This window comes from Accipiter gentilis, chromosome 5, assembly GCF_929443795.1.
Source record: "Accipiter gentilis chromosome 5, bAccGen1.1, whole genome shotgun sequence".
Taxonomy (NCBI): domain Eukaryota; kingdom Metazoa; phylum Chordata; class Aves; order Accipitriformes; family Accipitridae; genus Astur; species Astur gentilis.
This window is the reverse complement of record NC_064884.1, coordinates 42,749,383-42,777,315: the sequence shown is the minus strand read 5'-3', so window position 1 is coordinate 42,777,315 and position 27,933 is coordinate 42,749,383. Positions and strand designations below refer to the sequence as shown.

At 52.2% G+C, this 27,933-nt stretch overlaps 1 protein-coding gene across 3 annotated transcripts; it reads right to left on the bottom strand.

The window, feature by feature from the left end:
• Positions 1-21: 21 nt before the first annotated feature.
• Positions 22-27,826, bottom strand: CRHR1 (corticotropin releasing hormone receptor 1). Of its 3 annotated transcripts, none has more exons than XM_049800069.1 (13): positions 27,552-27,826; positions 19,008-19,092; positions 9,829-9,948; positions 8,497-8,582; positions 7,333-7,439; positions 6,845-6,965; positions 6,496-6,649; positions 6,152-6,212; positions 5,199-5,271; positions 3,951-4,036; positions 2,025-2,160; positions 1,782-1,823; positions 22-537 (listed from the first exon to the last, which is right to left on the bottom strand). In XM_049800069.1, exons 1-13 carry the CDS (start codon positions 27,594-27,596, stop codon positions 397-399), a joined length of 1,257 nt encoding a protein of 418 aa, XP_049656026.1. In that variant the 5' UTR covers positions 27,597-27,826; the 3' UTR covers positions 22-396. The 3 variants fall into 3 exon arrangements, with proteins under 3 accessions (XP_049656026.1, XP_049656025.1, XP_049656027.1); XM_049800068.1 differs by lacking the exon at positions 27,552-27,826 and adding an exon at positions 7,240-7,244 and having other exon boundaries at positions 6,845-7,056; positions 19,008-19,098; XM_049800070.1 differs by lacking the exons at positions 1,782-1,823; positions 27,552-27,826 and having other exon boundaries at positions 19,008-19,098.
• Between the last annotated feature and the right edge of the window lie 107 nt (positions 27,827-27,933).

The window sequence follows — 27,933 nt, the reverse complement described above, 5'->3', positions numbered from 1 at the left end:
GCTATCCCAGCAATATCCTGCTGTCCTGTCACCTCAAAGCAGTGACAAACTCGAGAGAGGCAACGATGGGACATGGAACATCATGCCCAGGATGGAGGCAGGCAGGGAGACTGCTGCAACCTCTGTGGGGTCCTCCGGCTCCTTCGGCCATCCCAGCAGGTCACACTGCTGCCAGGGAGATGACAAAGCAGCATCTCAGCTGTCCTATCCTACAGGTCTGCCCCAGCAAGTGGGACAGGAGCTTCTGTAGGGTTTACTGTAGCTGCAGCGAGTTTGTGCGCCTTCTGCAAGACTGGTGGGTGCAGGCAAGACCTGGCTCCCATGCTGTGCCATGTCAGGGGTCCCACGCAGCGGGGACGCTGGCTCCCCCATCCCATACAGCAGCTCGCTCCCGGCTCAGACAGCCGTGGACTGCTTGATGCTGTGGAAGCTGACACGGGTCGGGGAGGTAGGGATGGACATGGCCCGAGCCACACGGGCACGGATGGAGTGCTTGTCCTGCCATCGGTGCCACCGCTTCCGTACAGCTGATCGGACCTGGGGATGTGAGACAGAAGAGGGGACAATTAGTCACCATGCAGCTGTCTGAAGTTGTTCAGAGGCACCAGCCACCCTCATCCTCAGTCTTTCAACCAAAAATTCTACCGAAACCTTGCTGAGCTCTCCGGGGCCAGGAGGGCCCCAGGAGCCCCTGTCACCTCCCAGGGCACCCACCCTTGTTTGATGCCGTGCCAGTGAAATGCAGCCCTTGCAGCTATGAAGGGAGATGAACCAAACTGACTGTGCCTCTGAGCACAAAATGGAAACAAGAAGGAGAAATAAATCTGAGCAAGGGCTTTGCAGGAGAGCCAGCATCTTACACACTGTACTGGATGCTGCTAGGGGCTGGGAGAGGTGCAAGCGACAGTCGAGGAGGTTTTATGGCTTGTCTGGTTCATGCTAGTGGCATTTCTTCAACCTTAATTCCACCCTACAACAGCCCAAGTGCTTTGTGTGGCAGGTAAATAGTGAAGAAATGGCTTTTCATTGACTGCAGCATGAGATGGCCCCTGGATGCAGATGGCTGAGACAGTGCGGTCGGGTAAACACTGAAATCCCCAGCCAGGCCAGCTGGGATCAAGAGATGAAGGACCATGAATTGCATGGTATGACATGCTCCTGGGTCACCAGGTAGCCCTGGTCCTGTCCCTTTTCCTCCTGCATCAATTAGATATGATTTGGTAACAAAGCAAGCTTGTCTGGGGCAAACTCTCCCGAGCCAGCAAAGGTGCAAGAGCATTTGGGAGGAGGCAGGGGAAAGAGCTGCTCAAATGATTGGCTCAGCCTCTACTGTCACCCCTTTTCCTTTCTGCTGTCTCTGTTTTGGGTCAGAGCCTGGGAGGTGCCCTCGTCCATGGGCTGGGTACGCAGGTGTGTATGGGGATCACCCTGGGGAAGGATTTCCTAGGGATGGGGGGGACCCTTGGCTTTTCTGCTGCACCAAATCACATGGGTGCACCCCTAGAGCATCTGTTCTCAGGGGTGGATTTTCCTCCTCCATAGGAGGAGACCGACAGTAGCCATTCCCATCTGGACATAACCTGTGGCTGCAGATGTGCCTGGAACTGGAGGTAAAGCACCAACTTCTGATCAGCAAATGCCTTCAGCTGGGGAATTGGGTGCCAGCACCCTCCAAGCCCTGTGCAGAGGCAGAGCCTCAGGCTGAGCTTGTGTCTCCTTGCAAGGAAGGGTGTAGACCCCCCTCCCGCCCCCCCGAGCACCCTCCAGCACCCAGTGCTCACCTCGCTGTTCAGGAAGCAGTAGAAGACAGAGACGAAGAAGCCCTGGAAGGAGATAAGCAGCAGAGTTACTGCAGAGCTACAGCCAGCAGGCAGCCCCAGGCTCAGGAGCTTTGGAGCAACCCTGGGTTTGGGGATGTCTGGTTTTGGGAGGGGGCAGAAGCAGGGCAAGGCATCAACCAGGATGAGCTCCTCCACATCCCTTGGTGGGGAGACTGGGATGGAAGATAGTGCTGAGGACCATACCTGGAAGGACTCCAGAAAGGAATTGAAGTATATGAAGACAATCCTGGAGATCTCATCCTCCCCTGGGTTGACAAAGAACAGCATGTAGGTGATTCCCAGCAAGGGCAGCAGCACCAGCGTGGCCTTGACTGCTTTCCTGGGGAGAAAACATGGACCTGAGCTGCTGCAGTGCAGCCCTCGGCATGACGACTCTCCCCATCCCACTCCCAGCACCAGCATGGCTGGGACCGGTCTGACTGGGTCTGGGCAAACCAGTGACCGGGGGAGGACGGAGCAGAGTTGAGCTGTTTTCCAGTGCAATTCCCAAGTGACTGCGCTGGTTTGAGCACTGGGCACCTTCTGTGGTTTCTCCATCCAGAAAAGGGCAGTGGACAGAGGAGGCCTGACCTTGAGCTGGTGTGAAATGATTGCTTGGCTGATCTAAGGCTCGATTAAAAAGGAATTAAGGAGGGTAAAATAATTCACACCCTTCAACATGGGTTTATGAAAAACTTAGCTAATTAATTTGATCTTTTCTTGATGAGATTACAAGTGCAGTTTGTGAAAAGCAATAGTGCTGATACAAGAGAGCGCGAGAAGGTTCGGGGCTTGGCATCTCCTTTGTTTGGATTAGGGGACAAGAACAATGCCAAGCCAACAGTTTCTGCTTAAAAATCCTGTTAATGGACAGATTCCAACATTAGCTGAAAACAGGAAAAGTCATCCCTGGCAGGTCTGGGCTGGGCAGGGCTGGGGACAGGGACTGTGCTGCATCATGGACCGGGAGGAGAGCCACAGCCACTGACACAAACTGGCAGATGGCACGGAGGAGCTGGAAATAACCAAGGACATGAGCATCTTCAGGCTGGGAAATCATGGAACAGCACATGCACTGGTGTCTCTTCCCCAGGGGAACAGCCATGGTAGTGGGAGATCCATCAGCTTTTTACCAAACGCTGTTGTCTAAGGTGAGCAGGAGCCCTCCAGGGCTGTCCCTTGCCTGGTTTAAGCAGGACTGAACAGTTTGTAATCTACCAAACTCTCCAAGTTTTTCTGTCCCACGAAATGTTTCTGGGAAATGAAAATGTTGTTCTGCCCAAAGGTGAAAAACCTTCCCTGCCAAAATCAGGCAAACCAAGTGTCTCTCAAAATTGCTGACTGAGGCCAACCAGCCTATTTCAATAACCTTTATCTTTGCTCACCCCAAGCTGAATCATTCATCCCAGCTCAATACTCCATAATGAGGAAAGCTGGCATTTCCCAATGATAACATCTGATTTTTTCCATCTAAGCCGAAAAAGCCACTCTCCACCCCAAACCTGCTTCTCTTGACCCAGCACACAGTGAGATTTCCCAATTCCTGCCCGGAAAATGATCCAGAGAGAAACACTGATGAAGACCAAGGTGTTTTCTCCTGTTCCAGGTACTTCAGAGAGCTGCTCTGACTGTGCACCTCCCAAGTTGTCTGCAAAATACGCCCCAGCAGGGAAGGGTTAAATCTTCCTGCCTTGTGCTGCCTTCTCCTTGCGGCTTCACGAGGAGGTGTTTGGGGTGGCATTGATTCATTACTCCTTCCTCAGCCTTTGCTTTGCTGCCAAGCGGCGATCTAATTCTCACCTCCGTGCCAGGATTTGCAGCTCTGAGCCTGGCGAGCTGATCGGGTCCCATCGAAACAGACTTTTGCAAAGAGACTCAGCTCCCAACAGCTCCCTTCAAAAGCAAACCTAGCCATCCATGTTCTCTATTGCAAAGCTCTCACTGGCCGGGATTTTTCAACAGCCCCAGATGCAACAGCCACGTGTCTCCAAAAAGCATTTGAGGTGCTCTTAGATGTCTCTCCATGCTCCCGTCTCCTTGATACTTGGCTGATGGGGCTGTTCCTATCTCCCCTAATCATGCTAACGCAGTTTCTAGGTCTGCTTTCTACAGGGTTGTTCACGCTCTTACCTGTACTGGATTGTCTCTGACGTGGTTGAAGCTCGGAGCTTTGTCATGAGGATTCGGACGATGTTGAACAGGAAGATGAAGTTGATCTGGAAGGAAGAGGGCACCTGGTTAGTGTCTGCTCCCCCAACATTTCCTCCCATTTCCTCAGCAGAGGCAATGGGCTATACCAGGGGAAGTGGGAAGGTTTCCTCTTGAACCTGATCTATTGCCTTCCATGCACTGGGACAGGACATCTGCATTTATCATTTTTAAAGCACATTAGCAATAAGATTTAGGAGTTTGTTCAAGGGAGTAGGGCACATCAGGAGATTGGTGAGGAAGGGCAAGCGTTAGAGAAAGGGCTGAAGGTGAAGACATTGGAGGGGGAGGAGGAATATAAGGTGGCCGAAGGGATTTTGGGAGAGTGGTTGCCATCACAGCAAGGAGCCACTTGGCCATGCTCCCAGCTGCCAAACCGCTAATGAGGGCACGGGAAGGTGGCACAGGGAGCTGAGCACAATTGACACAAATTAGAAGTGGCCTGGCTACCTGACGGGCTGGGAAATGAGAAGCAGGCTCAATTATTCAGTGAGGCCAGTTAGTGCTGGTGATTAGTACTCCCTTGGGTTTTCTCAGCATTGGGCAAGGGGGGAAGAAAAGCCGTGGGACCTTGTGCATGGCTTTCCCCCTCCAAACACAGGTTGAACCCCTGGCACTGCTGCCTGCGACTTGCCACCACTGCTCTTCTTTGTCCCTTCCCAAAAGGCCAAAGCCCCAGCAAATTATGCTTCATATGACCCCTGGTTCAAGCATCGCTGCTCTGCCCAGGGCCAAGAGCAAAGTGATGTGGATCAGGGAATGGAGTTGAGGACCCCAGGCTTCTGCAAATGCTTGGCAAAGCACCCACCTGCCCCCAAATAGTACCAGGGCAGGGATGGAGGGACTTGCTGATGCATGTGGGAGTCTGTTGATGGGAGCATCCCTATCAGAGCAAGGTGTCCAGGCTTCCTTTCTAGCCCAACCCAAGCCAGCAGGATTCATGCACACTCTTTCTCATTGTGGGTTAGGTGCCCAAATTTGCTCAAGGTACAGTTTGGGTGAGGGGAGCCGGGCTTGCAGGGTGAGTGGCATTGCAGCTGTGGAGCAGTGCAACCACCTGCAGCAGGGCGAAGCTAAAGGAGGGGGCAAGACCGTGTTCAGGAGCAGCCTTATCCCACGTGCAGTCAGGAAGGACCCTATATTTAGCAAGCAAGGTCACTTTGCTCTTACCAGAAGCACCAGGATCATGGGGCCTTGGTAAATGTAGTCGGTGTAGACTCCCGCTCGCTTCCCAAACCAACACCTGCAAGGCAAGGACAAGTGGTGTTGCCAACAAGCCTGCAGTGTGAGTGATCCGGATTTACTCCTGTCCTTGCACAGTCTCTGTAAGTCACTGTCCGTAGGGTGAAAGCACTACAACTTAAACTGCTGTAGCCACTATAGAATAGCTTCCCTGGGAACCTGGTATATGGAGGTACATGGGGGCTTGTGGGGGTGTTTATGGATCCTGTATGGATGCGGGAACCGGTTATTGTAGGATGAGCAGGGACAACCTTACACGCACACAGGTCCAGGTGTGCTCTGTCCCCAGCAAACCCCGCCGGAGCTCACACAGGTGTATCCGTGTCCTGGGAGCACCTTGCTGAGTTTTGTTAAATCAGTGCTGTGCCTGCGTGTGTAGCACAGGGCTGCTGAAGTCAGGGGGCAAAACGAGCACTGAAAAACAAGACAAGCTGCCATTCATCTAAATGGGCTCCTTTTAACTTCCCAGTCCACGTGATGAACTCTCAAGTGCCTGCTAAGACCTCCATTAGCAAGTCTCTGTGAAAATGGCTCAGGTGGTGGTAGTTTATATCTCTGCTGGTAGATTAAATCCCAGCTCCATTTAGCAAACACATTGTAGGAGCTCTGGATTAATCTTGCCTTTTCCCCCTTAAAAGTCTCATTTGCCCTTTGAAGAGAAAAATGCAGTGGCAGGCAGCTGCAGGCAGGGCTCATGCAGCAGAGAGCCTAAAGGTGGGATAAAAGAAAGAACAGAAGAATATTATCTTTCTTTTCCTCCCACCCTTTCTATGTACCCTGCCTGGTGTCAGCCCTTCCAGGCAGGATCCATGCCTGCCACAGCCGATCTCTGGGGAACTGGGATAGAAAGGAGAATGGGGAACGAGAGCAATCAGGCTCACTTCTCGTTGTCGTAGTACAGCTTCCCGATGGCCCAGGCGACGATGATGGGAAAGGGGATACCTGCAGATGAACACAGATGAGTCTCAGGGGTGCAACATTGCCTCAAAATCATGCTGTAACAGGGATTTTCTCACCCAGGGCAAACCATCGGGTGAGATGATATGGCCACGCAAATCCCATCCTCCTGCTTCTTGCAGCCTTTTTGCAGCTATTTGAGTGCAAGAAGAGCTGGAGCACAGGATGGAGGTGGGAATCACTCATGACTAAAACCCTGGGTACCCGGTGGGTGAAGGAGAAATCCTGGTACTTACACCAGCCAATGCAGATGAACATCCATACTCACACCAGCCAATGCAGATGAACATCCACTTGCGGAGCTTATCCGTGGAGTAGGTGAGCACGATGGCTGTGTGCAGGTAGCAGCCCTCGCCGAACATCCAGAAAAAGTTGGTGACGTGGAAGTAATTGTAGGCGGCAGTGACCAAGCGGCACCAGACCTGCCGAGGGGGTTAGGAGGGAGACACGGAGGGTGAGGAGCAGAGCTCTGCGTTACAGTGGTGAAACTGATGCACAGAGCAACATGGACCCCAACAGAGCAATTGAACTCATGTTTCTCACAAGCTTGGGTTGTCCATCAGCCACCAGGCAGCCCTATTTGGCTCAGGCCAGCTGCCTGGCAGACCTGCACCTACCACGTTGCTCTCGTGCACCTCTGGGTTCATCGTGAGCTGCACCACGAACCACGTGGCATTGCGTAGGATGAAGGCTGCGATCAGGTTCCAGTGGATGATGTTCCTCAGGCACCGAATGCTCCTGGAGAAGGGGGGACAAGGGACCATCAGAGCGTGGTGGATGGCTGGGGGACAGGGCTGTTTGTCTTTGTTGGGACCCCAAGGGTGAGCTGCTGGGGACATGCCCCGGGTGAGGTGGGCAGGACCAAGGCCAGGAGGTGGAAGGCACCAAGGAGGACCCTCTGCCTCCATAACCCACTGCTTTTAAAAAGCAGCAGGAGGAAAATAAGCCTGAGATAGGCATGATCCCTCCAGACTGGAGAGCGATGGCTGTGGGGGAGGACATGGCAAAACACAGGGGCTGGGTCCGTCCCCAGCCCAAGGGCTGTGGGGTGACCTCCGTGGGCTTGTGCCCTGGCAGGAGCACAGCAGTGGGTCAGGTCACTCACCGTAGGCGCATGAAGAGGACGAAGGCCACCAGGAGGGCCCCCAGCGAGACACAGTGCCCCAGGTAGTTGATGATGACGGCGATGTGGTAGTGCAGCTTGCTCTTCTTCTGGTGGGGGGGAGATGGGGAAGGGGGCGTCAGCAGCAGTCCCACGTACCACCACAAACCCACCTCCTCCACCGTATCACTTCTGAGAGCTGCACTGCAAAATTTGGGTGCTTTTTCAGAAAGTAACTGCAGCCCACCTGGTGTGGGACAGTGGAGATGGGACTAACATGGACAGAAGAGGCACCGGTCTGGCCCTGCAAAGGGCTCAGGCATTTCCATGCCAGGGCAGCTCATGGTTGCTGCTACTACATCACCCCTGCTCAGCCCTGGGACATCCCCAACCCCTCCTCTGGGGAAATCCTGCTGTAATTCAGCTGAGCTCACTGACATCTGGTGTGTCAGTTCATTCCCTGCTGCCCTGGGGGCACCTGAGAGGCTGTGATGAATTTGGGCAGAGGGAGCAGGGGATCTCGGGAAGGTGTGAGTGATAATTAAATTAATTGATCTCACCTGCTGTTAGGCCCTCATCCAACCTGTGAATTAGCAATTAACTGAGTGAGAAAACCATTCCTGGCAAGAGATATCAGCATCTTAAATACCAGAGGTGGTTATCAACTGCAAATGAACAGTCAGTATCTCTTCTCGCTGCTATGAGGGGTGGCTTGACCTACTCAGGGGCTTTTAATTCTTGGTCCCCATTTTTTTATCCCTTTTAGCTTCCTAAACACCTCCTTTATCTCTTTGCCAGTGGGGAGGGACGGGGTTTGCACTGAGTGCTTGTGTCAGGAGAGAGCAGGAGGAGGGTGATGGGGCTGGAGGACATGCTGATCTGCACCCAGCGGTCCTGGGGCCAGGAGACCTCACATTGCAAATTCTCATGGATTTTTAACAGGAAAGGAAACAGGCGTGGCTTTGTTTTTGGCAGGGAATGAAAATGCAGATCAAGAAGGCATTCATATATGCTGCATGCAGCCTTACATCTGGGATGCTGCTGCACACCCAGCCCACAGCTCCCTTGGGCCTTTCCTGACCTGGATGCTGTTTGCCGCTCAAAACTCCATTGTCTGTCCCTCACCCTCCTGCTAAGATCCCGGCTAAGGGGCTACCAAGGTCCTACCTCTTCACTGAGGATCTCCTGGCACTGGGAATAGTTGACCCGTGCTGCCCAGCTCCCGTTAGCGAGGCATTCCCTGTAGCCATTATCTGAAAGAGAAGGTGCCTGTCAAAGGGTTAACGGTGCGGGGGGATGGGGACAAAGTTGTGACCTGATGATTGTCACTAACGCGGGGGTCATTGGCATCGAGCCAGTGGCATCTTTTGCTTTGAAGCCAGCTCAGATGCTGCCTTGGTTGCAGTTGCAGAACCAAAATCCTTGGAATGTTTCAGACCCGCTCAAGGGCTTTGGGTCTGCACCAGCTCTGCCCCTCGGTGCTGGGGGACCCTGACACCTCCCACCACTGAGATGCAATGGGAGCAGCACGAGTTTGACTCTCCTTTTCCCTTCCTCTGTGCCATTTGCTCGAGCGATCACGTGCCATCCTGCCGCAACGGCAGTGTGAAGTTTTCACTTCTCTCCCCGCATTAGTTTTCTTTGCCTCCCAGCAAGGATGGCGAGCGGCAAGGCTAATTGGGTAGGAACGGCCACGACAGCCCCGGAGCAGTCTCCGATTAGTGTCAGCACCAGGGTGATGCCAGCACTGGGGCGATGCTGGGCTTCTGCTATTAGCAGGAGAGACTGTGAGCCTCATCAGAGCGATGGGATGGGACAAGGATGGGGATGGCTCTTAGGCAGGCACAAGTGTGGATTAATGCAAAGAGACTCCTGCAACAGCATGAGAGGCACCACAAAAGCAGGAGCCGTATGCATGCGATCTTCCACTGTGGCAAAAAAGGTGTGGGATGGAAAAATTGATGTCTTCTGTGGGAAGCAAGGTGTTTCTTTCACGGAAAGCAGCGCTTGGGTGGTCAGAAGCTCAACCATGTGCTAGGAATGGCTTCGGGCACTTTTTAAGTGCTGTTGCTTTGTCCCCTGCTCCCAGCACGTCATCAGCGGTGACAACGCAGTCACCCGTGCTGGGAGGTGATGAACCCCAACGTCTCCCCGTCCTTGCTCAGCTGGGTGTTGCAGACATCTGTGCCACATCCAGCAGCAGGGCAGGCTCACTCCTCTTCCCCTGTCCCCAAGATGGGTACATCAGCCCTCTCCCCCATCGCAGGGGCATGTCCAGGAGGACCTGCTTATAAAGCTGCTGCTCTGAAACCACCCTCCCTGAAATTTGGGATATGAGGGCTTTTTTCTTTTTTGGTTGATGGATCCCACAGACCCCGCAACGAGCTCTGTTCCCAGAGATATATTGTCCCTCGTGGCCCCGCAGCCCCTGATGCACGTGGCTTTCTGAGCTCCCCCATCCCTCCTCCACCATGTCTCCACCAGTGCTGCTCATCTTACTCGTGGTGTTGTACCGCACGCCATAGAAATATTCGGGGCAGGGGCGAGCTACCAGCTGTCCCACCGCACTCCGGGGCCAACACGTGCCGATCAGGTCTACCGAGGCGTTGCACTGGGGACCTGCGAGAAAAAAGGGTAGAGGGTTAGTGGAGGTCTGTGGGCCACTGTGGGCCACCTCCAAGCTGTTGAAAGGTAAAGATTTGCCTGGAGACCTGGGGCTGCAGTCCTGGTTGAACTGATGGGTCACTGCAAGCTCAGCCCCCAGAAGACCCTCATGGCAGACAGCAAACAGGGTCTGTGCCAAGAGTCCCCAAGGGCTGGTTGATCCATCCTGGCCATGACTATTGCCCTGGTCCTGTCTGAGCACCTGGGTTAAGCCCAGTTCTGGCACAAACCTGTTTTTCTGGCCTGGCTTCCCATTCACCTTGGGGTTCCCTGGCTCTGGTCTTCCAGCCCTGCTCCTTTCTTCAAGCATGACTTTGGCATCCAGCCCCGCCACAGCAAGCAATAAGCCAGATTTTGTCTTTCCCAGTGGTGCTGGTGGGATGCTCCTCAGAGCCCCTCCAACCCTCTCACACCTCCTGGCTGCAAGATCTGCTTCCTAGCTGTTCCCGTTGGTCTCTTCCAGCCTTTCCCGGGAAGAAAACTCCAAGTCTGCTGCTGCTATTTCAGATTTCAAGCAGGACTTGTGTGCTTTTCCCAGCTACACAAGTGTGCTAACGTAAGCATTAGGTAGGCCAGATTGCAGGCTTTTTTATGTATAATTTGTGTATATTTAGAACAACATGTACTGTAGCTAAATATGTCCTAGCTACATCTCAAAGTGAGGTAGGAAGCACAACGGCTGTAATATCCATATAATACAATCCTTGACAGGCAGCAGATGGATGGGCAGCAGTCCGTGGAAGGGGCAGAGTTTGGTGCAAACCACTCCTGGGTACCAGAAATGTTTGTGTTGCTGGCACAGAGGCAGACATTGCCATTTCCTAAGGCAAAACACCCCAATTCACAGTTCTCTGGGTGTGAGAACACAGCGTTTCCTCTCCACCCGGACTCGATGGTTGTATTTTGAATGCCTTTCCTGAAACTTCCTATGGATAGAGCTGGCTAAAGAGTGACCGAACAACAAAAGCAAAATGTGTTATGAATATGATGAAGGTTTTCATGGGGGAATATTTGTTTTCATTGATTATCTGAAAAATTTCCTCCTTAGTTTCTTGGGATGTTGTCAGAGCATATTTTCAGTGCAAAGAAAAGGAGGGTTTTCTTCAAACGTCTTTGCAAGGGAAAACAACTTCCAAGCATGTGAGCTGGGGAAGCATCAGAGCGTGGTGAACGTTACCTGCTGCCTTCCATAGCTTGTAGCGAGAAATTAATTTCAACGATGACCTTTGCTTTTAGCTTTGCTAATGTGTATGGTTGCTGCGGCAACCTTCACTTTAAATTAACTGTTTTAAGCCTGTATTTATTAGGAAACAAGGTGCATTTAATCACATGTACTGTGTGTGTCTCTGCTTATCTGCATCCATTAGCATTTTTTGAGCTCCTTAGTTGTTTTGACCCAAATTTGACAGAGATACAGAGGGTCACAGAAAATGAAGTCCCTGCTTAAAATTTTATGATAATAATCATTCAGGTGGAGAAAAGACAACCGGTAATTGCTTCAACTAAGGACAAAGTTAAATTGCAAGTGCTCTCCCTACTCGCCACTTGGGAATCCACCCAGGTGAGAAGCTGCTTGAATATCTGGAATAGGAAAAGCTTCACTTGGAATAATCCAGAACATAAAAATGGGGCTTGCACAGGCTAATGCCCCGAGCAGCTCCCACAGTCATTGAAAACGCTCCCTGTGACCAGTGGGGCTGAGCACAAATTCCAATTTCTCCCCATTCCCACAAGTCTCAGTCTCCTCCTGCATCCCAGGGGCTGTGCTGGGGCACAGATGCAGGCTGCTCAGGGAGGACAAGCAGGAAGACTCAGTAATTAAAAATCAGCAAAGCCAGAGGGCAGCAGTAGCAATGGTACTCTCCGTCAGTAAAACAAAACCACAGCAATGCCATTCATAACCAGAACCAAGATAGATTCGTGGAAATGATGTGGTCAGACAAAGGTGGCATCGTTCTGTTATACGTCTCTCAAGTCTGGATTTAATATCTCCGCATTTCTCCAAGGCACTTGATTTAATGCTGCTTGGCACTCCCATTAAAGTGCAATGGACACCCACCAGATGAGAATTGAGTGGCTGGGTCTTGGAGCCCCAGCACGGCAGGGATGCGGGGTGAAGGTGGAGCAGCATCACCAGGAGCTCAGCCCCCTCCTTGTCCCATGGGTAAGGGTTTTGGGGTGGGGTGACATTTGGGCTTGGGGGCTGTTGTCAGATGAGCAGAGGTCAGGCTCAGCCAGGCTGTAGGAGGCTCCTGGGACTTCACCCTGTGCACAGCAGGCTTTGTCCCAGCACCGCTCTAGGCAGCATTTTGAGGTCTGTCCCACCAGTTTTTAATCCAGTGGGAGGCTGTAATATTTTTCCCGGGCTCACACTGAGAAAGGCTTGATGAAGAAAAGCTGCAGAAAGCAGATGCTGCTCTTTCTGCTCTCTCTGGCATACAGGGAAGAAAAAAAAAAGTCCTGCTGGGGAAGGGTTAAGTAAAACAGCAAAGGCAAAGAGTGCCGTGAGGGCTGTGATGTCCCATTTGCCCAGCACGACCGTCTGCTCCAGCTGCTCCCCAGTGGCATGCGGGTCCCAGTATGTGGAGCACTGTTGAGCATGGAAATGATAGGTATCAGTGCTAAATGCTTTCATATCTGCTTTACGGCCCATCCATATTTGCAGGGGAATTATTCCCCCAGGTTCTGCAGACATCTGCTCCAGCTTTCTCAGCACCGTTGGCTGCACAGACAGTTTTGGTCTTTGCAGATTTACAGCAAGAAAGGTCAATGAATTTCCTACCTGCACTCAGTCCCCCTGATTCGGCTCCCTCCTATGCAGAAACACGGCATTTGGGGTAGGAAGGAGCCGGTCCTGTCTTGAGATGGGGAATGTGTCATCGGGGAAGTCACTCGAATCCCTTCTCACCCTATTTCCTTTGGGTTGTGCTGCTTTGAAGCAATATAAAGCATTTCCTTTCTTCTGAAGAAAAAAAGTGCCTGTCCAGGGACTTACGCTGAGACAACTATATCACAATAACTGTCTCAGGATAACTATAGCAATATCCCTCCTGTTTATATAAAACATCCCTCTCCAGCCTGCTTCCACCACTCGCAGAGGCCCCTGAGATGGCTCCAAGCTAAAGGCGTGCAGCCGTGTGAAGCCTGGTAGTGTAAAGCTCTCCGGTCCTAGCTAATCTGCCAAAAGATTTTGAGCAAATTTGAAGAGGATGGAGTGTGTTTATCCTGGGCCAGCACCACCAGACGTGTGGCTGCGGTGCTCTTGAGCTGATGCCAGGAGTTCTGAAGTGTTATTCTACCATCAAACCATTGCTAGGATGATATGAAGAGGACTGAAGCAAAGGTTGTGCTGATATAACCGTGCTGGTAAACATGTCCTCACCTCACACGGCGCAAAGCTACGCACCAGTGCAGCATCTTGGCTTGCTGCTGTGCCCCCAGCAACACTCCGGCTGCTCGAAGGGCGAAGCCTTTCTTCCCTTGTGCAATGCAAAGGGGCCTGGAGAGATGATAGAAATCTGAATCACAGACTCATTCCTGTGGTTGGGAGTGATGGGGTTATTTATCTAAGGTGTCCCAGGAGGCTGAGTAACAGCTGAAAGGTGTTAGCTCATATCTCTACCTGTCCTGAGCTCTTACTCAACCACAGTTATCTCTGGCCATCCCTGGTGTCCTCGGTGACTGCGTTGCTGCCGCTGCCTGAGCAGGCTGAAGCCTCTGGCTCCTTGAGGGTTTCCCTGCTGTAGCATTGGCATTTGGTAATCAGGGCTTCAACTCCACATCTAATAAAAATATACTCACTGCAGCCAGCACGCAAAAGGTTGTTTGTCCCCCCCAGGCAGCTCCACCACGCTGGTGGAGCAGCAGGAGCCATTTCACACCTTATTGCCCCAAAGCAAGGGCCTTTGGGGGGATGCTCTTATTTCAAGAGGAGGGCTGGCTGGATCCCAGCTGCAGAGCTACTCAGGTGCTAAATGCTTGAGTAACACCCTGAGGCATTGAGGGAAATGGCATTGGGGGACAATTTCTGTTAACACAGGCTTGAAATTGGGGTGATGGAGCTACTTGCCTTCCCTCTGAGTCAGGGTTGGGTACTCAGCATGGCTGGGAGCAACTGTGGTTGCCTCAAAATACTTAGATCCTTGCTCACACTCTACCTCCAGCACCGCTTTCAGTGGCATCGGGTGTTTCTATTTATATTTGTAAGAGTCCAGTCCTTAAAAAATCCCCAGCAATCCTCCCAAGCATTCAAGTTCCATGATCCTCAATATAAAATAATTACACAGGCTAATTAAGTGTTATGATAGCAAAGTGTCTTTGCAATGAATTTTCAGCTTGTTGCTATTCACCATCATTGACTGTCCCCTTGGGTGTTTGCTGCTATTCTGGAGAAGAATAAATAGGAGGCATCAAACCTAGCTTCTGCCATTGGTATTTGATGCATCTGCTCAATGTCATCACTTAAGACTGATCCATGTACAGCTTCTGTGGAGCATATGTATTTATTGAGTATATAATGTAGTGGGTTGGGTTTGGGGCATAGCTTGTTCTCCTGACATGACCTGTAGAGTGGTTGGAGTTGTGTTATTACCAAGGGTAGCAGCAAATGGTTTATTCCCTGGTATTGGCTGGGCTCTGCTGGTGGGTGAGTGAAGAATCATAATCTCTCGCTGGCAGAGTTTTCCTAGCAAAGACTTCTAGTTTGGCTACAACTGAACAGAGTAGCTGGCAACGATTTTACTGTATCCAGTCCAAAGTACAGTTTAACTGCTGTAGCTGCCGCTCACGCTGAGATGTGCCAGGACACTGTTTCCTACCAGAAAAACCTCATCACCTTCTTCCCTCCTCCACTACAACAAAATCTATGAATATAATGAAACTTCTACTGACACCCCTGTTCCCTAGATGATGGAGAAGGATGACTTTATCAATACTAGTATACTTTTAAACCATTATGATTTTCCATATAGGTGAGTTTGCATTTTTTGGTTCCCAAACCTGCCCCAGTATCACTGCTCTCCCTCAGTGCTGAGTCCCTGCCAAGACTCATTGCTGCCCCTTTAGCCCCTGCTCAGCTCTTTTATTAATATTTCTGCCTTGGTGGGAGAGATGCCAACAAGGCTGAAGGGAAAAGAGGTGCTGATGTTGTTAATTTGACCTTTATGAATTTAAATTTCAGTCTCTCCCCAGGGGAGTCAGTGAGTGAATGAAACAGCAGTGGCATGAGAAGGGACTGCTGGAGCAGCGTCAGCGGTCTGGGGAGCCGAGCTGGAGCGGGTGGAAAGTCTCTTGGTCAAACTGTCACCTGCTGTGAAACGTGTTTCCAAACCTGTCTGATAAAGCGCCTGCAAAGGAAATGCTCTCATCGCTCGCTGCTCTCCTGTGCTTCTCAGCCACAGGCTTTTGCTATAACTGGACAACTTGATTTGCTTTATTTAAATGCAAAGCTACGCTCCCTTTCCTTCCTTGTAAAAACCTGCAGTTAAAAAAAAAAAGACATTTCTCTTCAGTTCTGCCTAGCTTTGGTGTCATTTCCCTTTGCTTTAGGTGAACTTGCAGTGGCAGGAAACATTTCTTTCCCAGGAAGGGATCAGCTGTGCTCCCCTCTCTTTCCTAAGCATACACATGGGATTGAGGATAACCATTTCTTGTGATAACAGTTTAACAGCTTAAAGGAGTGAATCGTGCAGCTAGGACCAGCCGGGGCTATTAGCAATTGGGTGCCAACTCCTTGGGCTGATCCAAGCTTGAATGCTATGAACGGTAAAACAACCCTATGAGCGCTTCGAGCTCGCTCCGCTCAAGTGCTTTCTTCTGGGCTGCTTTGGAAAAGCCTCATCTATTAATTAGGAAGAGGCTTTCCCATCTGCTCAGATTCCCCCTTCCCTCTCCAGGGAAGTGCCACGATGGGAACTGGTCCTGTGGCTGCAGGGGGATGCTTTGCCCCGATGGGTGAGATGACCTTGTCCCTCCCTTACGGGCTTTGTGGCAAGGCGAGGCAAGAAGCAGCTGCGCACGGACCCCAGGGAGCTGAAATCGTCAGGAAGACAAATTTGCGGTCTGAGGCAATCTTTAGGCTGGGAGCCCTTGGGATAGGAACCTATCCACCCTGCACAAGGGGTGCTGATCCCCGCTGCATTCCTTTTCAAACCTGATCTGGGAATTTCTTGGCTTCCAGATGTTTGGGGGTGCAGCCCGCCCGACTTTCCTAATGCACCACATTGACCTCAAGTCCAGCCTGATATGATTTTTACCTGGAGAAGAAAATATTCACTGCTACTGAGGAAAGCAGCCTTTCTAACGGAGTGGCCAATTGTGCGTGGATGCCCACGTGTCCCAGCAGTGGCCAGAATCAGGGACTCACTGAGAGTTATTTTTGATGCATACCTAAAATATCAGGTTGGACCATCACACCTGTGCAGGGAGCCTGAATGCCAAGGGACATCGCCCTGCATTGGGGACAGTGTGCTTAGAGGAAGACAGATAAATCAATGCTGATAAGAGGGCAGGATAAGGGAGCTCTGTGGGGCTCAGCTGCTCCGCTTCCTGGGATGAGGATTTGCTTGCAACTCCTGCACCCCATGAACCTGGTGAGCATCACCCCGGGTCTGTCTCCACTACGCTGTTGTGAGCAGAAACCTTTCCAGATCAGTGCATGTGCCTTGGAGAGTGCTGGCACCCTGGTGATATCACTGTCCAGCCATGCATCCTCATTAAAAAGTGTGAGATTAAATAATGAAGGGACTGGTGACCCGAGAGAGGAGGCGAGCCCATGCTGGGCTATTTTTTCGGAGGAGGGATGCTGCACACGGGCATGAGGCAGGGCTCCTTTGTGCATCCAACTGATGCCCTGCCGAGCCGCGTGCTGGAGGACCTCTGGGCTCGTGTTATCAGCATGTGCCATTTCCCAAGGGTTATGGAGACATTAACAAATTAAGTCTCCTGGCCTTGCTGCAATTCTCATTAGCGTCATCCTAACAACTCTCCATGTTAAATAGCCTTGAAACAAAGTTTCCAGTTTTGTAAATATCCCTCCCTAGGAATCGCTGCTTGAATCAGGCAGGGCTTAAATGGACCCCAAGGATGAGGGCTGGCGCTGAGCTCCACTTATCAAGCAGCAGACATAAGACAATTAGTTTCATCTCTAACTCTGGTTCTAAGCCCCCTCCTCGAGCTGGCAGCGGCTGTCACATGCGCCAGCCCCATCCCAAATTAATGAGTTACTCAGGGATGACAGGTCGGATGCGCGGAGGCTCTGGAGATTTTGCAGATCTGAAGCCTGATGTGTTGTGCTCCCCTGTCCCAGGGTGATGGGCACTGAGGTGCGCTAAATCCTGCTTGGAATCACGCTAATAAATCCCTACTGAGCAAAGCCCAGTCCTTGCAGAAAGCAGCACCCACTGCTTGAGGGTGGCAGGGATTGCAGGGCATATCCATCAGCAAAGCCATGGCAGAACTTCTCCCTGCTTTCTGCCCTGTCCCTCGGGCGTCCTCAGGACGTTCCAGCAGTGGGTGGCAAAGGCCATGAGCTGGGCATGAGGAGGCTCTGGGACCTGCCTGCTGCCCTGGGTCGTGCCACCAACTGGTCCGTGCATGGCAAGAAGGTCCTGCGGTACTTGGCTGGTGCTTCTGTGGGTCAAAGCCCACCGAGCTGGACACATGTTGCACCAGGGGAGGTGAGTAAGAAGAAAACAAATGCCACTTATCACAGCCTAACATAGCCAAGGACAACCACCTTGCTGAGCAGAGTGGTGAAACCTTCAGGGAGCAAAGCACATGAGTGATGACCAGGTTTCTTGTCTGCATCGTGCCCAGGCCAGAGACACGCAGGCGTTTCCATTTCCACCAGCAGCCTTACTCTCCCTCGGCTTTCTGCCTCCATTTCTTGGGCTGGGGATGCTCTGGGGATGCTTCTTGCAGGGCGGTGGTGGCCTGGGCTCAGCAAGGCACTGAATCAGCTGGTGCCAAGCTGTAGTTTTTTAAGGAGTTTTTAATGTTGCTGTTAATGGGTGCCGGGTGGCGGGCAGCCATCTGTCAGCACCGGGCCTCCGTGGCCATCCATCACCCTGATGGAGAAAGCTGCTCGAGCAGCAGGGATCAGGGCAAACTGGGCAATTGCTTTGTGCCTGCTCTGGTCTTCATTCAATCGTGGGAAAACAAACACTGCTGCATCCCTGAGCTGGGGAGGACTTTTCTCCTTGTCCCTGTGAGCTCCTCTCCTCTCCCTCAGCCACTTTTCCTCCCCCAAAACTTGTCACTGAACCAGACCTGTCACTGCTGAGGCGACATCCAAGTCACATCTTGAATACAGGCTAAAAGCCAGTTTTGGGACAAACATATCTTGGGCCTGACCCGGTTGGATGCAAACCCATGTACGGGTGTTGAGTAGGAGTGAGCTGCCCATGACCTGGCTGGTCTCACCCAGCTCAGCTGAGCCAGCCCTGGCCACAGCCATGTCCCCAAAACTCCTCAGGGCTGGTGGCCTCCCAAAGTGCTCAATGGCACACATTTAGGAGAGCTGGGGGTCGGAGGGTGGCCGAGCCCTGAGCACATGGTGGCCACACTGCACTGGTGACGTGGTCTCCACAGAAAGCCACAACCTCCAGTTGTCACCCCTGGGCAGGGGGATGGCAGAGGGGGGTGGACATAGGGGATGAAGGTCCTGGCGTCCCTGGGCATGGCAGAGAATGGGCAGCATGGGAGCAGGGGCCGGGCAGATGTCTCTTTGCCCATGTTCCCCTTGAGCCCAGCCCATCAGACATTTATTTTCTCTATTTTTAGCTCTCCTGAGCTCTGTATCTTCAACCTGCCTCAACTGTCACCCTGCAAAGAGGCTGCTGCAGCAGTCAGCATGGGGCTGCAACGCAGCTTCAGCACATCCCACCTCCCCTCAAAAAGGAGCCAGGCAGCTGCAGATCAGCCCAGAGACACTCCACTCCACCCTCTTCCAGCCATCTCTGCCACTGGGGTCCTCTGGGGATGGCTGGGGTGGGCTGGGGATGCAGGACACTCACCCGTGTGGTTGGTGACAGGCGGCAGGCTCTCGCAGTATTGCTCTTGGATGGAGGCTGCAACTGGGCTATCCCAGAGGAGAAATGCCTGCATGGGGAGAGAGCAAACCACAGGCAGGGTTATATGTGTAATATACTGCTTCTCCAGCCCGCAGTCCCTCCTTGGACATGGCAGCGGGTCGGTCAGATCTGAGCTCGTCCGTGTCTTTGTGGATGCCACCCTCGAAAGCTGCACGATGGACACGTACCCAGTTCCAAAATGGGTTTTGCAGCCCAGAGGAGCTGGGCTTATCCAGACTGGGGCTGTGTGACTGATGCTCTCTGCTCCGTTTCCCACCCACCGATCCTCTCCTGCCCCAAATATCCCCCTCAGCAAACCATACTGCAGCCCTGCTCAGCCCCTGCCGGGCTGCGAAGCTTCTGCTATTTAGCAATTTAATCAACACTTTTAGTTTTAGCATCTTTGCAACCTGAGAGCAGACAGGGGAAACACAATGAGCCTGACACCACGCTCAGATTTTCAATACCTTGTTGAAATCACAGCCTTGTAAGCTGTCAGTGGGAAGATGTTAATACACGTCCTTAAGGAGAACTGATCCACAGTCAACCGGGTCTGGCTAAAGCCTTTTTTCAGGAGAAAGGCTTGTCTGCAAACACTGACTTTCTCATTGCATTGGAAGCATCGACCAGGATCTATCCCATCCCTTCTCCAGAGCAGCTCCTGGGTGGCTCGGCAGCTCTGCTGCAAGTGAAAACCATGGACTCCATCTGCATGGGGAGCTATTTTGGAAAAACTACTACTGAATTATTGTGCCTTTGCAGGGGTTTGGGGAAACAAAAACCAAGTAAGGCAATTGCAAGTGGAAGACAGCAGAGGGATGGTGCTGTTAGACCCAAGGTTCACCGGGGAGGCACATGGGGGAAGGAGGCGACCTGCTGTTGTGCAAAACACATAGATTTCTACCAGAGCAGCTGCCCAGTTTGTCCTCCGGCTCAGAGATGGGTGACACAGGCTGATCCTCCCTGCTCAGGAGATGAATGCCAATGGTGGATGAGGCTGAACTCCAATTTTCTCACCCCAAGCCTGTCCTGCAAGGACTGACTAAACCCCTTGGATGAAAGCTCCCTGCTGACTGATCGAACGGCAGAACCGTGCCCCCAAATACAAGCACATACAGATCCCTTGGGAAACTCAAACCTGAGCCTGGAGGCAGGAAAGGCTGCAGCCTCCTCTACTTGCAAGCAAGCTCCCAGTTCCCCAGGGCAGTAGGCTCGGACACCGTCCTCTGCTGAGCTGATACAATGAACAGCAACCGCTGCCTTCTCCACCTGCCAGGCTGGTGCCCTGTGCCTGATCTCCCTTCCCGAGTGCAATTTACCTTCAAAACTGCTCTGGGTAGGGAGAAGACGGTCCATCTCTTGCCCTTTAGCCATATAAACACCGGTTACTCTTGCTGGCACATCCAGCAATCCCCTGCACCTTACCAAAGCATTAGCAGGATTTATTCAGACATGGAGACAAGCTCAGCACCCACTTGCTCTTTTCCAAACAACTATTTACTGTCTTGGGAAGCTGGTTTTGACAGCAAGAGAGATGTCAGGCAGACGTATAAATGGAGCTGAGAATAGCTTCCTTGTTATGACTGTTCCAGATGGCACAGGGGATCCGGCAGCAAAACCCTGCCCTCAGCGCAGGCGCTGCACGGAGCCCCTGTTGTGCTGGTCCTGCAGGAGCTGGGCACCTCCTGGGTCTCTTTGCCAAAAGCTGAGACCACCCAAACTCCGGCCATGGGGTAAGCGATGTGCTAGTGGGGTTGGCTCCCCTCCGCGTTGATGCCTGGAGCTGGTGCCCACCGGACCTGGTGGCTCTTTGCACAGGTAGCTGGGACAAAAGGGTTCCTCCCAAAAAGGGCTGGGATGGTTTGCCTACCAGAACAGGCTCTCAAGTGTTAATTGGATGTGTTTCTCCTAATCGCAGCCTGCTCCAGCCTGGCAGTGCTCGTTCTCCTTCCAGACACAGGGAGAGGTCTTGGCACTGAGCAGCAATATGGACCAAGCTACAGCTAGAGGGGGGTATGGATGGAGTGCAGTCTCTGGCTCTTTGCAGGCTTTGTAAATGAGCTGAAACAGCTACAAAAGGAAGAAAGAAAGAAAGAAAAGGTTCTCCGAAATACAACAAACCCTAACAGCTTTTTTACCAGGCTCTGAGTCTTGTCTCACTGCAATGTGGCCAACGCTCTTGACAGAGGCAGAGCTTTTTCCCCTCTCCCGTCAGCCCCAGCTTGAGGGGAATAAGCTGTGGAAGGTGGCAGCTGCAGGTGGATTTGCACAAACCAAAAGCATCCTGATCTGGTACCCTGATGGTCGGGCTCCCATCTATTTTGCCCTTTGCATGTTACTTTATCCCCTCCCCAGGCTTTGCAGAGAGAATAGGTCAAAGCTCCATCCATGAAGAGCTTCACCTGCCAGAGCATCGCTGCCATAAGATGCCACATGGTGCCCAGCAGGTCCCAGGCTGGCCAGGCTGGAGCCAAGCATGCCTCAACAGCCCCAAAACAGCAGTGGGTCGTGCTCGGGCCAGAGAAGGGCCGTGTCCCTCTGCCCTCCCGGCCCTGCTTTGACATAGGCTACGGCAAATCATGCTCTGCGGTGAAGAACACCTCCGTGACCTCCCTCAGGCTGCCAAAATCCTGGAGAGCTTCAGCTGAGCATTCAGCTGCATGGGGAAGAAACGCAATCTGCTTTTCTAGAAGCAGCCTCTTTGCACAGAAGTCCCGGTCAGCCCAGGGAGTTTCTCCCATGGGGTTGTTAGCTCTGCTGGGACCCACACTGGCCCCACACTGGCAGCAGCTTCTCCTTCATCAGGAACCACCAGTGGCTCCCCTGCCGTTGCCTCAGCATCCATCCAGCTCCCTTCCAGGCTCTGCTAACGTCTCTTTTACACACAGGGAGGCATCGCAGCAGACACCAGTGGTGCTGGGTTAACCTCAGACCTCAGCGAGCAGCAAGATCATTCCTTTTGCCCCCAGTTTTCCTGCAGCGGGATCAGCCGGCCCCCACCAGTCCTCCCTGCACAGCTCAGACACCAAAACCTGATGCTGCTCCAGTGTTTACTCCATCCCACACATGGCAAACACCAGCTGCAATTGGTGTCCCACCACCCACCAAGTCAAGGCTGTCCCAGAGGGGAAACTGAGGCGCTGAGTACCACTTGCCTAAGGTTGCTCCAGCTGTGCTACACCATGTGGGGCAGGTTGCTCCTATCTGGACCCACTAGCCATGTCCTGATGCAATGCCACTGGGTTTTTCGGAGCTGTTCCACGTGCCCGTGAGGGCCACAGGGTGGCAGGTCCCCTGGGCCAGGAGATGCAGCACAGTGGGCTGACACAGTGTCAGCTCTTCGGCACGAGGAGGCTGGGGGTCTCGCTGCTGGTATGGGAGTGAGCAGCAAAATCACACACACACACATAGCATCAGCCTCTGTGACCTGCCACTGACCTAGCAGCACAATTCAATTAATAACAATTAGGAATTAATGTCCCCCTGCAGTGCTTTCCCTCTCCAAAGCAATCCACAGATATTAATTAATATATTCACATCTGAGTCAAACATCAACTCCCTGCACCATACTACCCAGAGACAGGCTTGTCCCCTCCTTGATATTTTATTGCCTCAAACAATTTCGGATCTGCATGGCAGGAAGGGCTGACAACTTTGAGCAGTGAGATAGATGGCTCGTAGCCTAATTAGCGATCTGAGATGGGGCTTGGGTTTTCCACTGCTGACAGGGCTGTAATTGGAGAGCGGAACGATTAGCAGGATGAAGCAGCTTGAGCCAGTGGCTTTGCACAAAACTGGAGAGGTCAGCGGGACCGATGGATGGTGATGGCCACTGAGACATCCCAGGGAGGGGGGTCAACACCAGCCACCCTGGAGTTGTCCTTGCTGTAGGGACCTTTTCACCCATCACTTCTGCTCCCCAGCTTGGCTGGGCTTGCTGCCTCCTGCAACACTTGGTGTGGAAGAAGAACGACCTCCTGGGACACGTGGGCACGTGAAAGGCTGAGCACAGTCTCTGCCCTGGACCTTTGCTGAGGTTCCCTGGGGTGTTAGGCTGGGATTGAGCCTGCTCTTGGCCCCAAGCCTGCAGAAAAAGGTGTCAAGCTTTGGGCATTAAACACAGTGAATGTTAGAAGTGCTGGATGCCAACCTCGGACGGCAGAGCAACATCAGTGGTGTGGGAAGGGAAAGCATGGAGCGGCGTGTTTTGCCAGCACCGCAGCCGTAGGCTGGAGGTAGCCTTGAAAAGCCTGACTGAAAGAGCTGCCCACCCAAATGTGCTTGGAGGTGGCCAGGGTGCCTCCAGCCCTCCCTGTCCCCTGCCTTCACTCCGCTGTGGGGGATCCCTTTTGCCCTTGTCTCCTCTGACTTACAGGCACCATCTTCTGCAGGTGATGAGCTTCTTACCACCTCCACCTTGAGGGCTTTCACTTGGATAAATCCCATCCCCAGCCCAAGCCATGAATGAAAGCCCCAGGGAGCATCTGGCCCATGAAGGACCCCCCTCTACCACCGCCTGCCTTAGCCCTGACAGTGACCTGCTTTGCCACCCCCTGAGCTCAAGATTTCTCCAAGATTTGTGCTTTACTAACAAGCTCCTTCACTCGCTTTCATGCAAAGCCACATCAGGAGCCCTGCGAGCGTCAAGGCATCAAGGCAAAGTGTAGGCAGCAGAACGAGGCTCAAAGCAAGAGCCACGGGGGGATTTTCTGTGGCTGATGTTACTCAGGGGGGAAGAGCAGGCAGTGAGAACCCCTCCATCTGGCATTAAAATCTGTGAATTTATGAATTTAGCCAGATTAGAGGGCCAGCCCCTGTTGTGTGTAGACAGAGGCTTTGGTGTGAGTATTGATTCTGTTTGGACTCTCTCTCTGAGCATGCTGGATACAGATCCTAACAAAAGAATATCAATCAGGGCTAAATGAATGCCCTGTAAAACCTGATTTATGAGCAATTAAAGGTTTTCCTGGATTAAGCTCTGGCCTCTCTCGCTTGCCATAAATAATTCTGACTTCATTTACCTATCAAAAGGGGCATGGATTTTTGGAGACAAGTAAAAAAAAAAGAGTAACGGCATTTGGATATTGGAAGCTAAAGGCACAAACAAGCCAGGGAAGGGGACACTGCGTGAATCAAAGCAGCTCCCGTGGCATCCGGATTTGCCAGAGCAAAGGCTGCTGAAGAAGAGTTGGAGTGATGGACACAAGCACAGGGGAGGGCTGTTTTTCCAAGGTGGTTGTATTAAACTCTCCTGCAGATTGTACATGTGGGACCCATGTGCATTCACAGATATTTTCATTTTGGGGTTGGAGATTTGTTTTCCCCAGCAGTCTCCCAAGACCCACATCTTGGCTGCCCCAAGTCCCCTCCCTCATCCATCACCTGGGCTGAACAGCCACCATTTAATTCACCTGCAATTTTCCTCCAGTTTATCTGCATTCACAGCTAGGGAAAGCTTGGCCACACCAGAGCTGCATCTGCCATTGCCTTTCCAGGGCAAACAGTACAGGATTTCAGGGTGGAAGAGGGACTATGATCTGCAAAAGGCCAACACCCTTTGCCCTCTGCCACCTGAATGGAGGCGATTGCTTCTGGGTGGGTGACACATGGATAAAGCAGGACACTGCAGAGAAGGAGGGTCTCTTCTATTAGCTAAAAATACAGTTAGGGAAAAAAGAAAAAACAACAGATGGGCCTCTGGGTATGTTATACCATCTTCAGAAAGAGCCACCCGCTCATGAGTGACAGCTCTCAAGCGTTGGACAACGGCTCCTGGGCTCTGTTTGTTGAAGGAACCCTGTGCTAATGATTTATGCTTTCCTTTGGGTCCAAATACTGTTCTCCAAGAAAAAAACACGGATGCAACCTCTCTAAATGCTGCAGACTCGGACCTCAGCTTGAGCTTGTTGCTCACAACAAACTTCTGGGCCAGCCCTGTGCAGGATTTCTGGTGGGCAGAGCTGTATTTCAGGGCAGGGTTGAGCCGGCTGTGCAGGCTATTCTCATCGTATGTCTATATATTCATCCTATGGCGATAGAGCAGCTATTCTGGGAGCAGGCTGTGCCATTTCCATTCACTTTTTTACTGGAGATGCAAAACCACAGGGATGATTTCATACACACTGAATCAACTCTGGCTTTTAAGGAAAGCGAGGACTAGAAGAGATCCCCAGGGTCAACGCGTCCTGCTACTGCAGCACTGCATCTTATGCAAGGATTTGAGCAGCGAAGGGGTAGGGGACTGGTTTTTTGGCTTCTTGGTGCTGGAGCTGATCAAGGGAGGGGGGAAACTACCCCAGCCCCAGCATCAAACTGTTTTTTTCATAAAATGCTTTCATAAACAGTTTTATCAGCCCCAGAAGTGTCATCAGTTCCTGAAAAAGCTGCAGGTGAACTGTTTCTTTTTAACCACTTTAGTTTGTTCAAATGACTTGCAGGGTGCCAGAGAGCATTCTGCAGCAAGTTTGGCTGCCTCTCTCCTGGTCTGTCTGTCCAACTCCCTGAGGGATGTCTACCCAGCAAGGCAAAGTGGACAAATCGATGCTAAACTGGAGCTGCTGGCCAGATGCATGCGGAACACCTCAGCTGTGCCAGCCCAGGGATCTTCAGGCTGCAAAATTAGCCCAAGCAGGGGAGATTCACCCCTGCTGAGCTCTCTGTTGGAGCTGGACTGCTGCAGGTCTCTGCACTTGCAGGCTGGACGCTGCTGTGGGTACGCCTGGCTGCAGGGACACGTTCAGTTAAGGCTGGAGTTTCATGGTCCTTTAGCCCATGCTGTCCCCAGGAGAGGGTTGGGACTGTGCTGGAAAAGGGTCTGAATTTTGAATGCGTATATTTGTAAGAAAAAAATAGATAGTTTGACTGCAAAGGGGTGTTTTGTATATTGGGTGTTTCTTTGGGGGGATGGCTGGGAGAGAATTCACTTTGCTTGGACTGTTTTTTGTGACTCCCTCCTGGTCTCACCCCTAGCACAGGGGTGGTTTTGCTCTCAAAGTCTGGAAGCTTTTTGAGGATTTGACCCCCTGTCATCACAAGGACACCATCCTTGGGGAACTCCTAGGGATGTCTGGGGAAACCCCTGAGCCTGAGGAGGTTTAGCCGAGGATGGGCGCTGTGTCTCAGCACCTCTGGGCTTTTTTTCTGACCGCTTTTTGCTTATATAGTAGCTATCGGGAGCTGTCATGCTTGCTTGGCTGTCCCCATCTCAGACCCTGCCCCTATTGCACCTGGTCTGTGGCTTTGCCAACTGTGTCCCCACATACTGGCCAAGTAGGACCTGGGTTGGGGGGAAGAGATCCTGCTCTCTCTCACCTTCGTTTCTTGCATTGGAACCAAACAAAATCCCAACCGGGGAATATATCCACCAAAGAGCTCTTATAAAGCAGGATTAGGGGTGTGCAGTTATAGGAGAAAACAGCTGCTCAGAAGAGGAGCTTTTAAAAGCAACACCAACTTGGCAAGGAGGTCCCCTGGTGCATATCAGCTCTTCTTATTGCTTAGGTGAGAACTTTCCTATCCAAAAGGTGCAGCTAAATACTCCTCCCTGCTCTCACTGATGCACAGTGAGAAACCAGCCCGCGGGGTACGAACTGCAATGGTGCTAACGGAGAGGGTTGACCCTTTGCTTTTTCTGCTCTTTTAACTCTGCCATCACAACTGGGCCACTGAGACAGCATTTTGCACAGAGCCAGGCAAATTTTCTCTTTTAACCCTCTTTGACACAGAGGTTTAATCCAAAACCTGATCATTTTGTTTAACTGCCTGCATAGGTTTGTTCAAATAACGTTCAAGATTTCACTGGAAACCTTTTCATCGCCTTGTTTCCCCAGGGTTTGGGATTTAAACATGCTTTGGGCTGGGAACATTTCATTTCTTGATGAGCCCTCGGGGAGGAGGAATATTGCTTCTGACAAAGCATTTGCATTTTGTACAGAGCTGCAAAATTAGCAGTGGCTACAGTTCCACAGCAAGCAATTTAGAGAGGGAAGTCTTATGCTTTGCGGGTGGGGGGGGGGTAAGGAGAGGTTTCTTTAGAAAATCAATTAAGGGGGGTACAATTAGGCATTGCATTTGTGTTGTCTCCATCCATCACACCCACAGAGCGGCCACCCCCTCCCAGCAGCTTAAGGAAAACTGGTGGCAGCTGGTTTCACTGGGAGGTGTGAGGCAGGAGCTGCTGGGAGAGCTGGGCTGCGCTCAGGAGGACCTGGCTGAGAGTCTCCCCCCCTTTAATGATCCCTTCACTGACTCCAGCCCCCTCCCTGCTAGTTTTTTGGGCATCGTGAGCTCTTGCCAAGCCCCCGTGGCTTGACTGGAGGAATTCTCCCGAGGGCCCTTTGTGTAGCGATTTCTCCTTTTACTTTTCCCTTCCTTCAAAGAAATGGAAAAGTCATTGCAGAGAAAGCGAGCGGTGCAGGGTGCGGAGGGCTGATGGGGAGGAAGGCAGAAGGGCTCTTCTGGGAGAAAAAAGATTTAAAAGCATCTTACCTGCAGGAGGAGGAGGAGGAAGGCAGGATGCAGGCTGGGCATCATCCTTAACTCCCACTGTGCCCAGCTCTCCGGGGCATGGTTGGCAGCGGTCCCCACTCCTGCTGGGCTCCTTCTGCCGTCGGGGATAAAATCCTCTGGGCTTCGTGCGAAGGAGCGTGTCCGGGTCCCGGTGGGGCTGCTCGGAGGCGGCAGGTACCTTTCGCCCTCCGCTTTGCTCAGCGACCCGTTCCTGCCTTTTATAACCTCCCTCGGAGCCGGTCCTCTGCCTTCCCACCTTCCAGCTCGCCTGGCGATGGGCTACATCCCTCCTCACCAGCCTCCCACTCCCCCCTTCCCTCCCTCCTCCTCTTCCTCCTCCCCTTTTCCTTCCTCCACCTCC

Coding starts and splice junctions, on each gene's coding strand:
- CRHR1 (XM_049800068.1), bottom strand. CDS start 19,098: ATGCAGGCATTTCTCCTCTGGGATAGCCCAGTTGCAGCCTCCATCCAA. Junction 9,949..19,007: donor GCCTGTCACCAACCACACGG/GTGAGTGTCCTG, acceptor TTTTTCTCGCAG/GTCCCCAGTGCAACGCCTCG. Junction 4,037..5,198: donor CCATGATCCTGGTGCTTCTG/GTAAGAGCAAAG, acceptor TCTTCCTTCCAG/ATCAACTTCATCTTCCTGTT.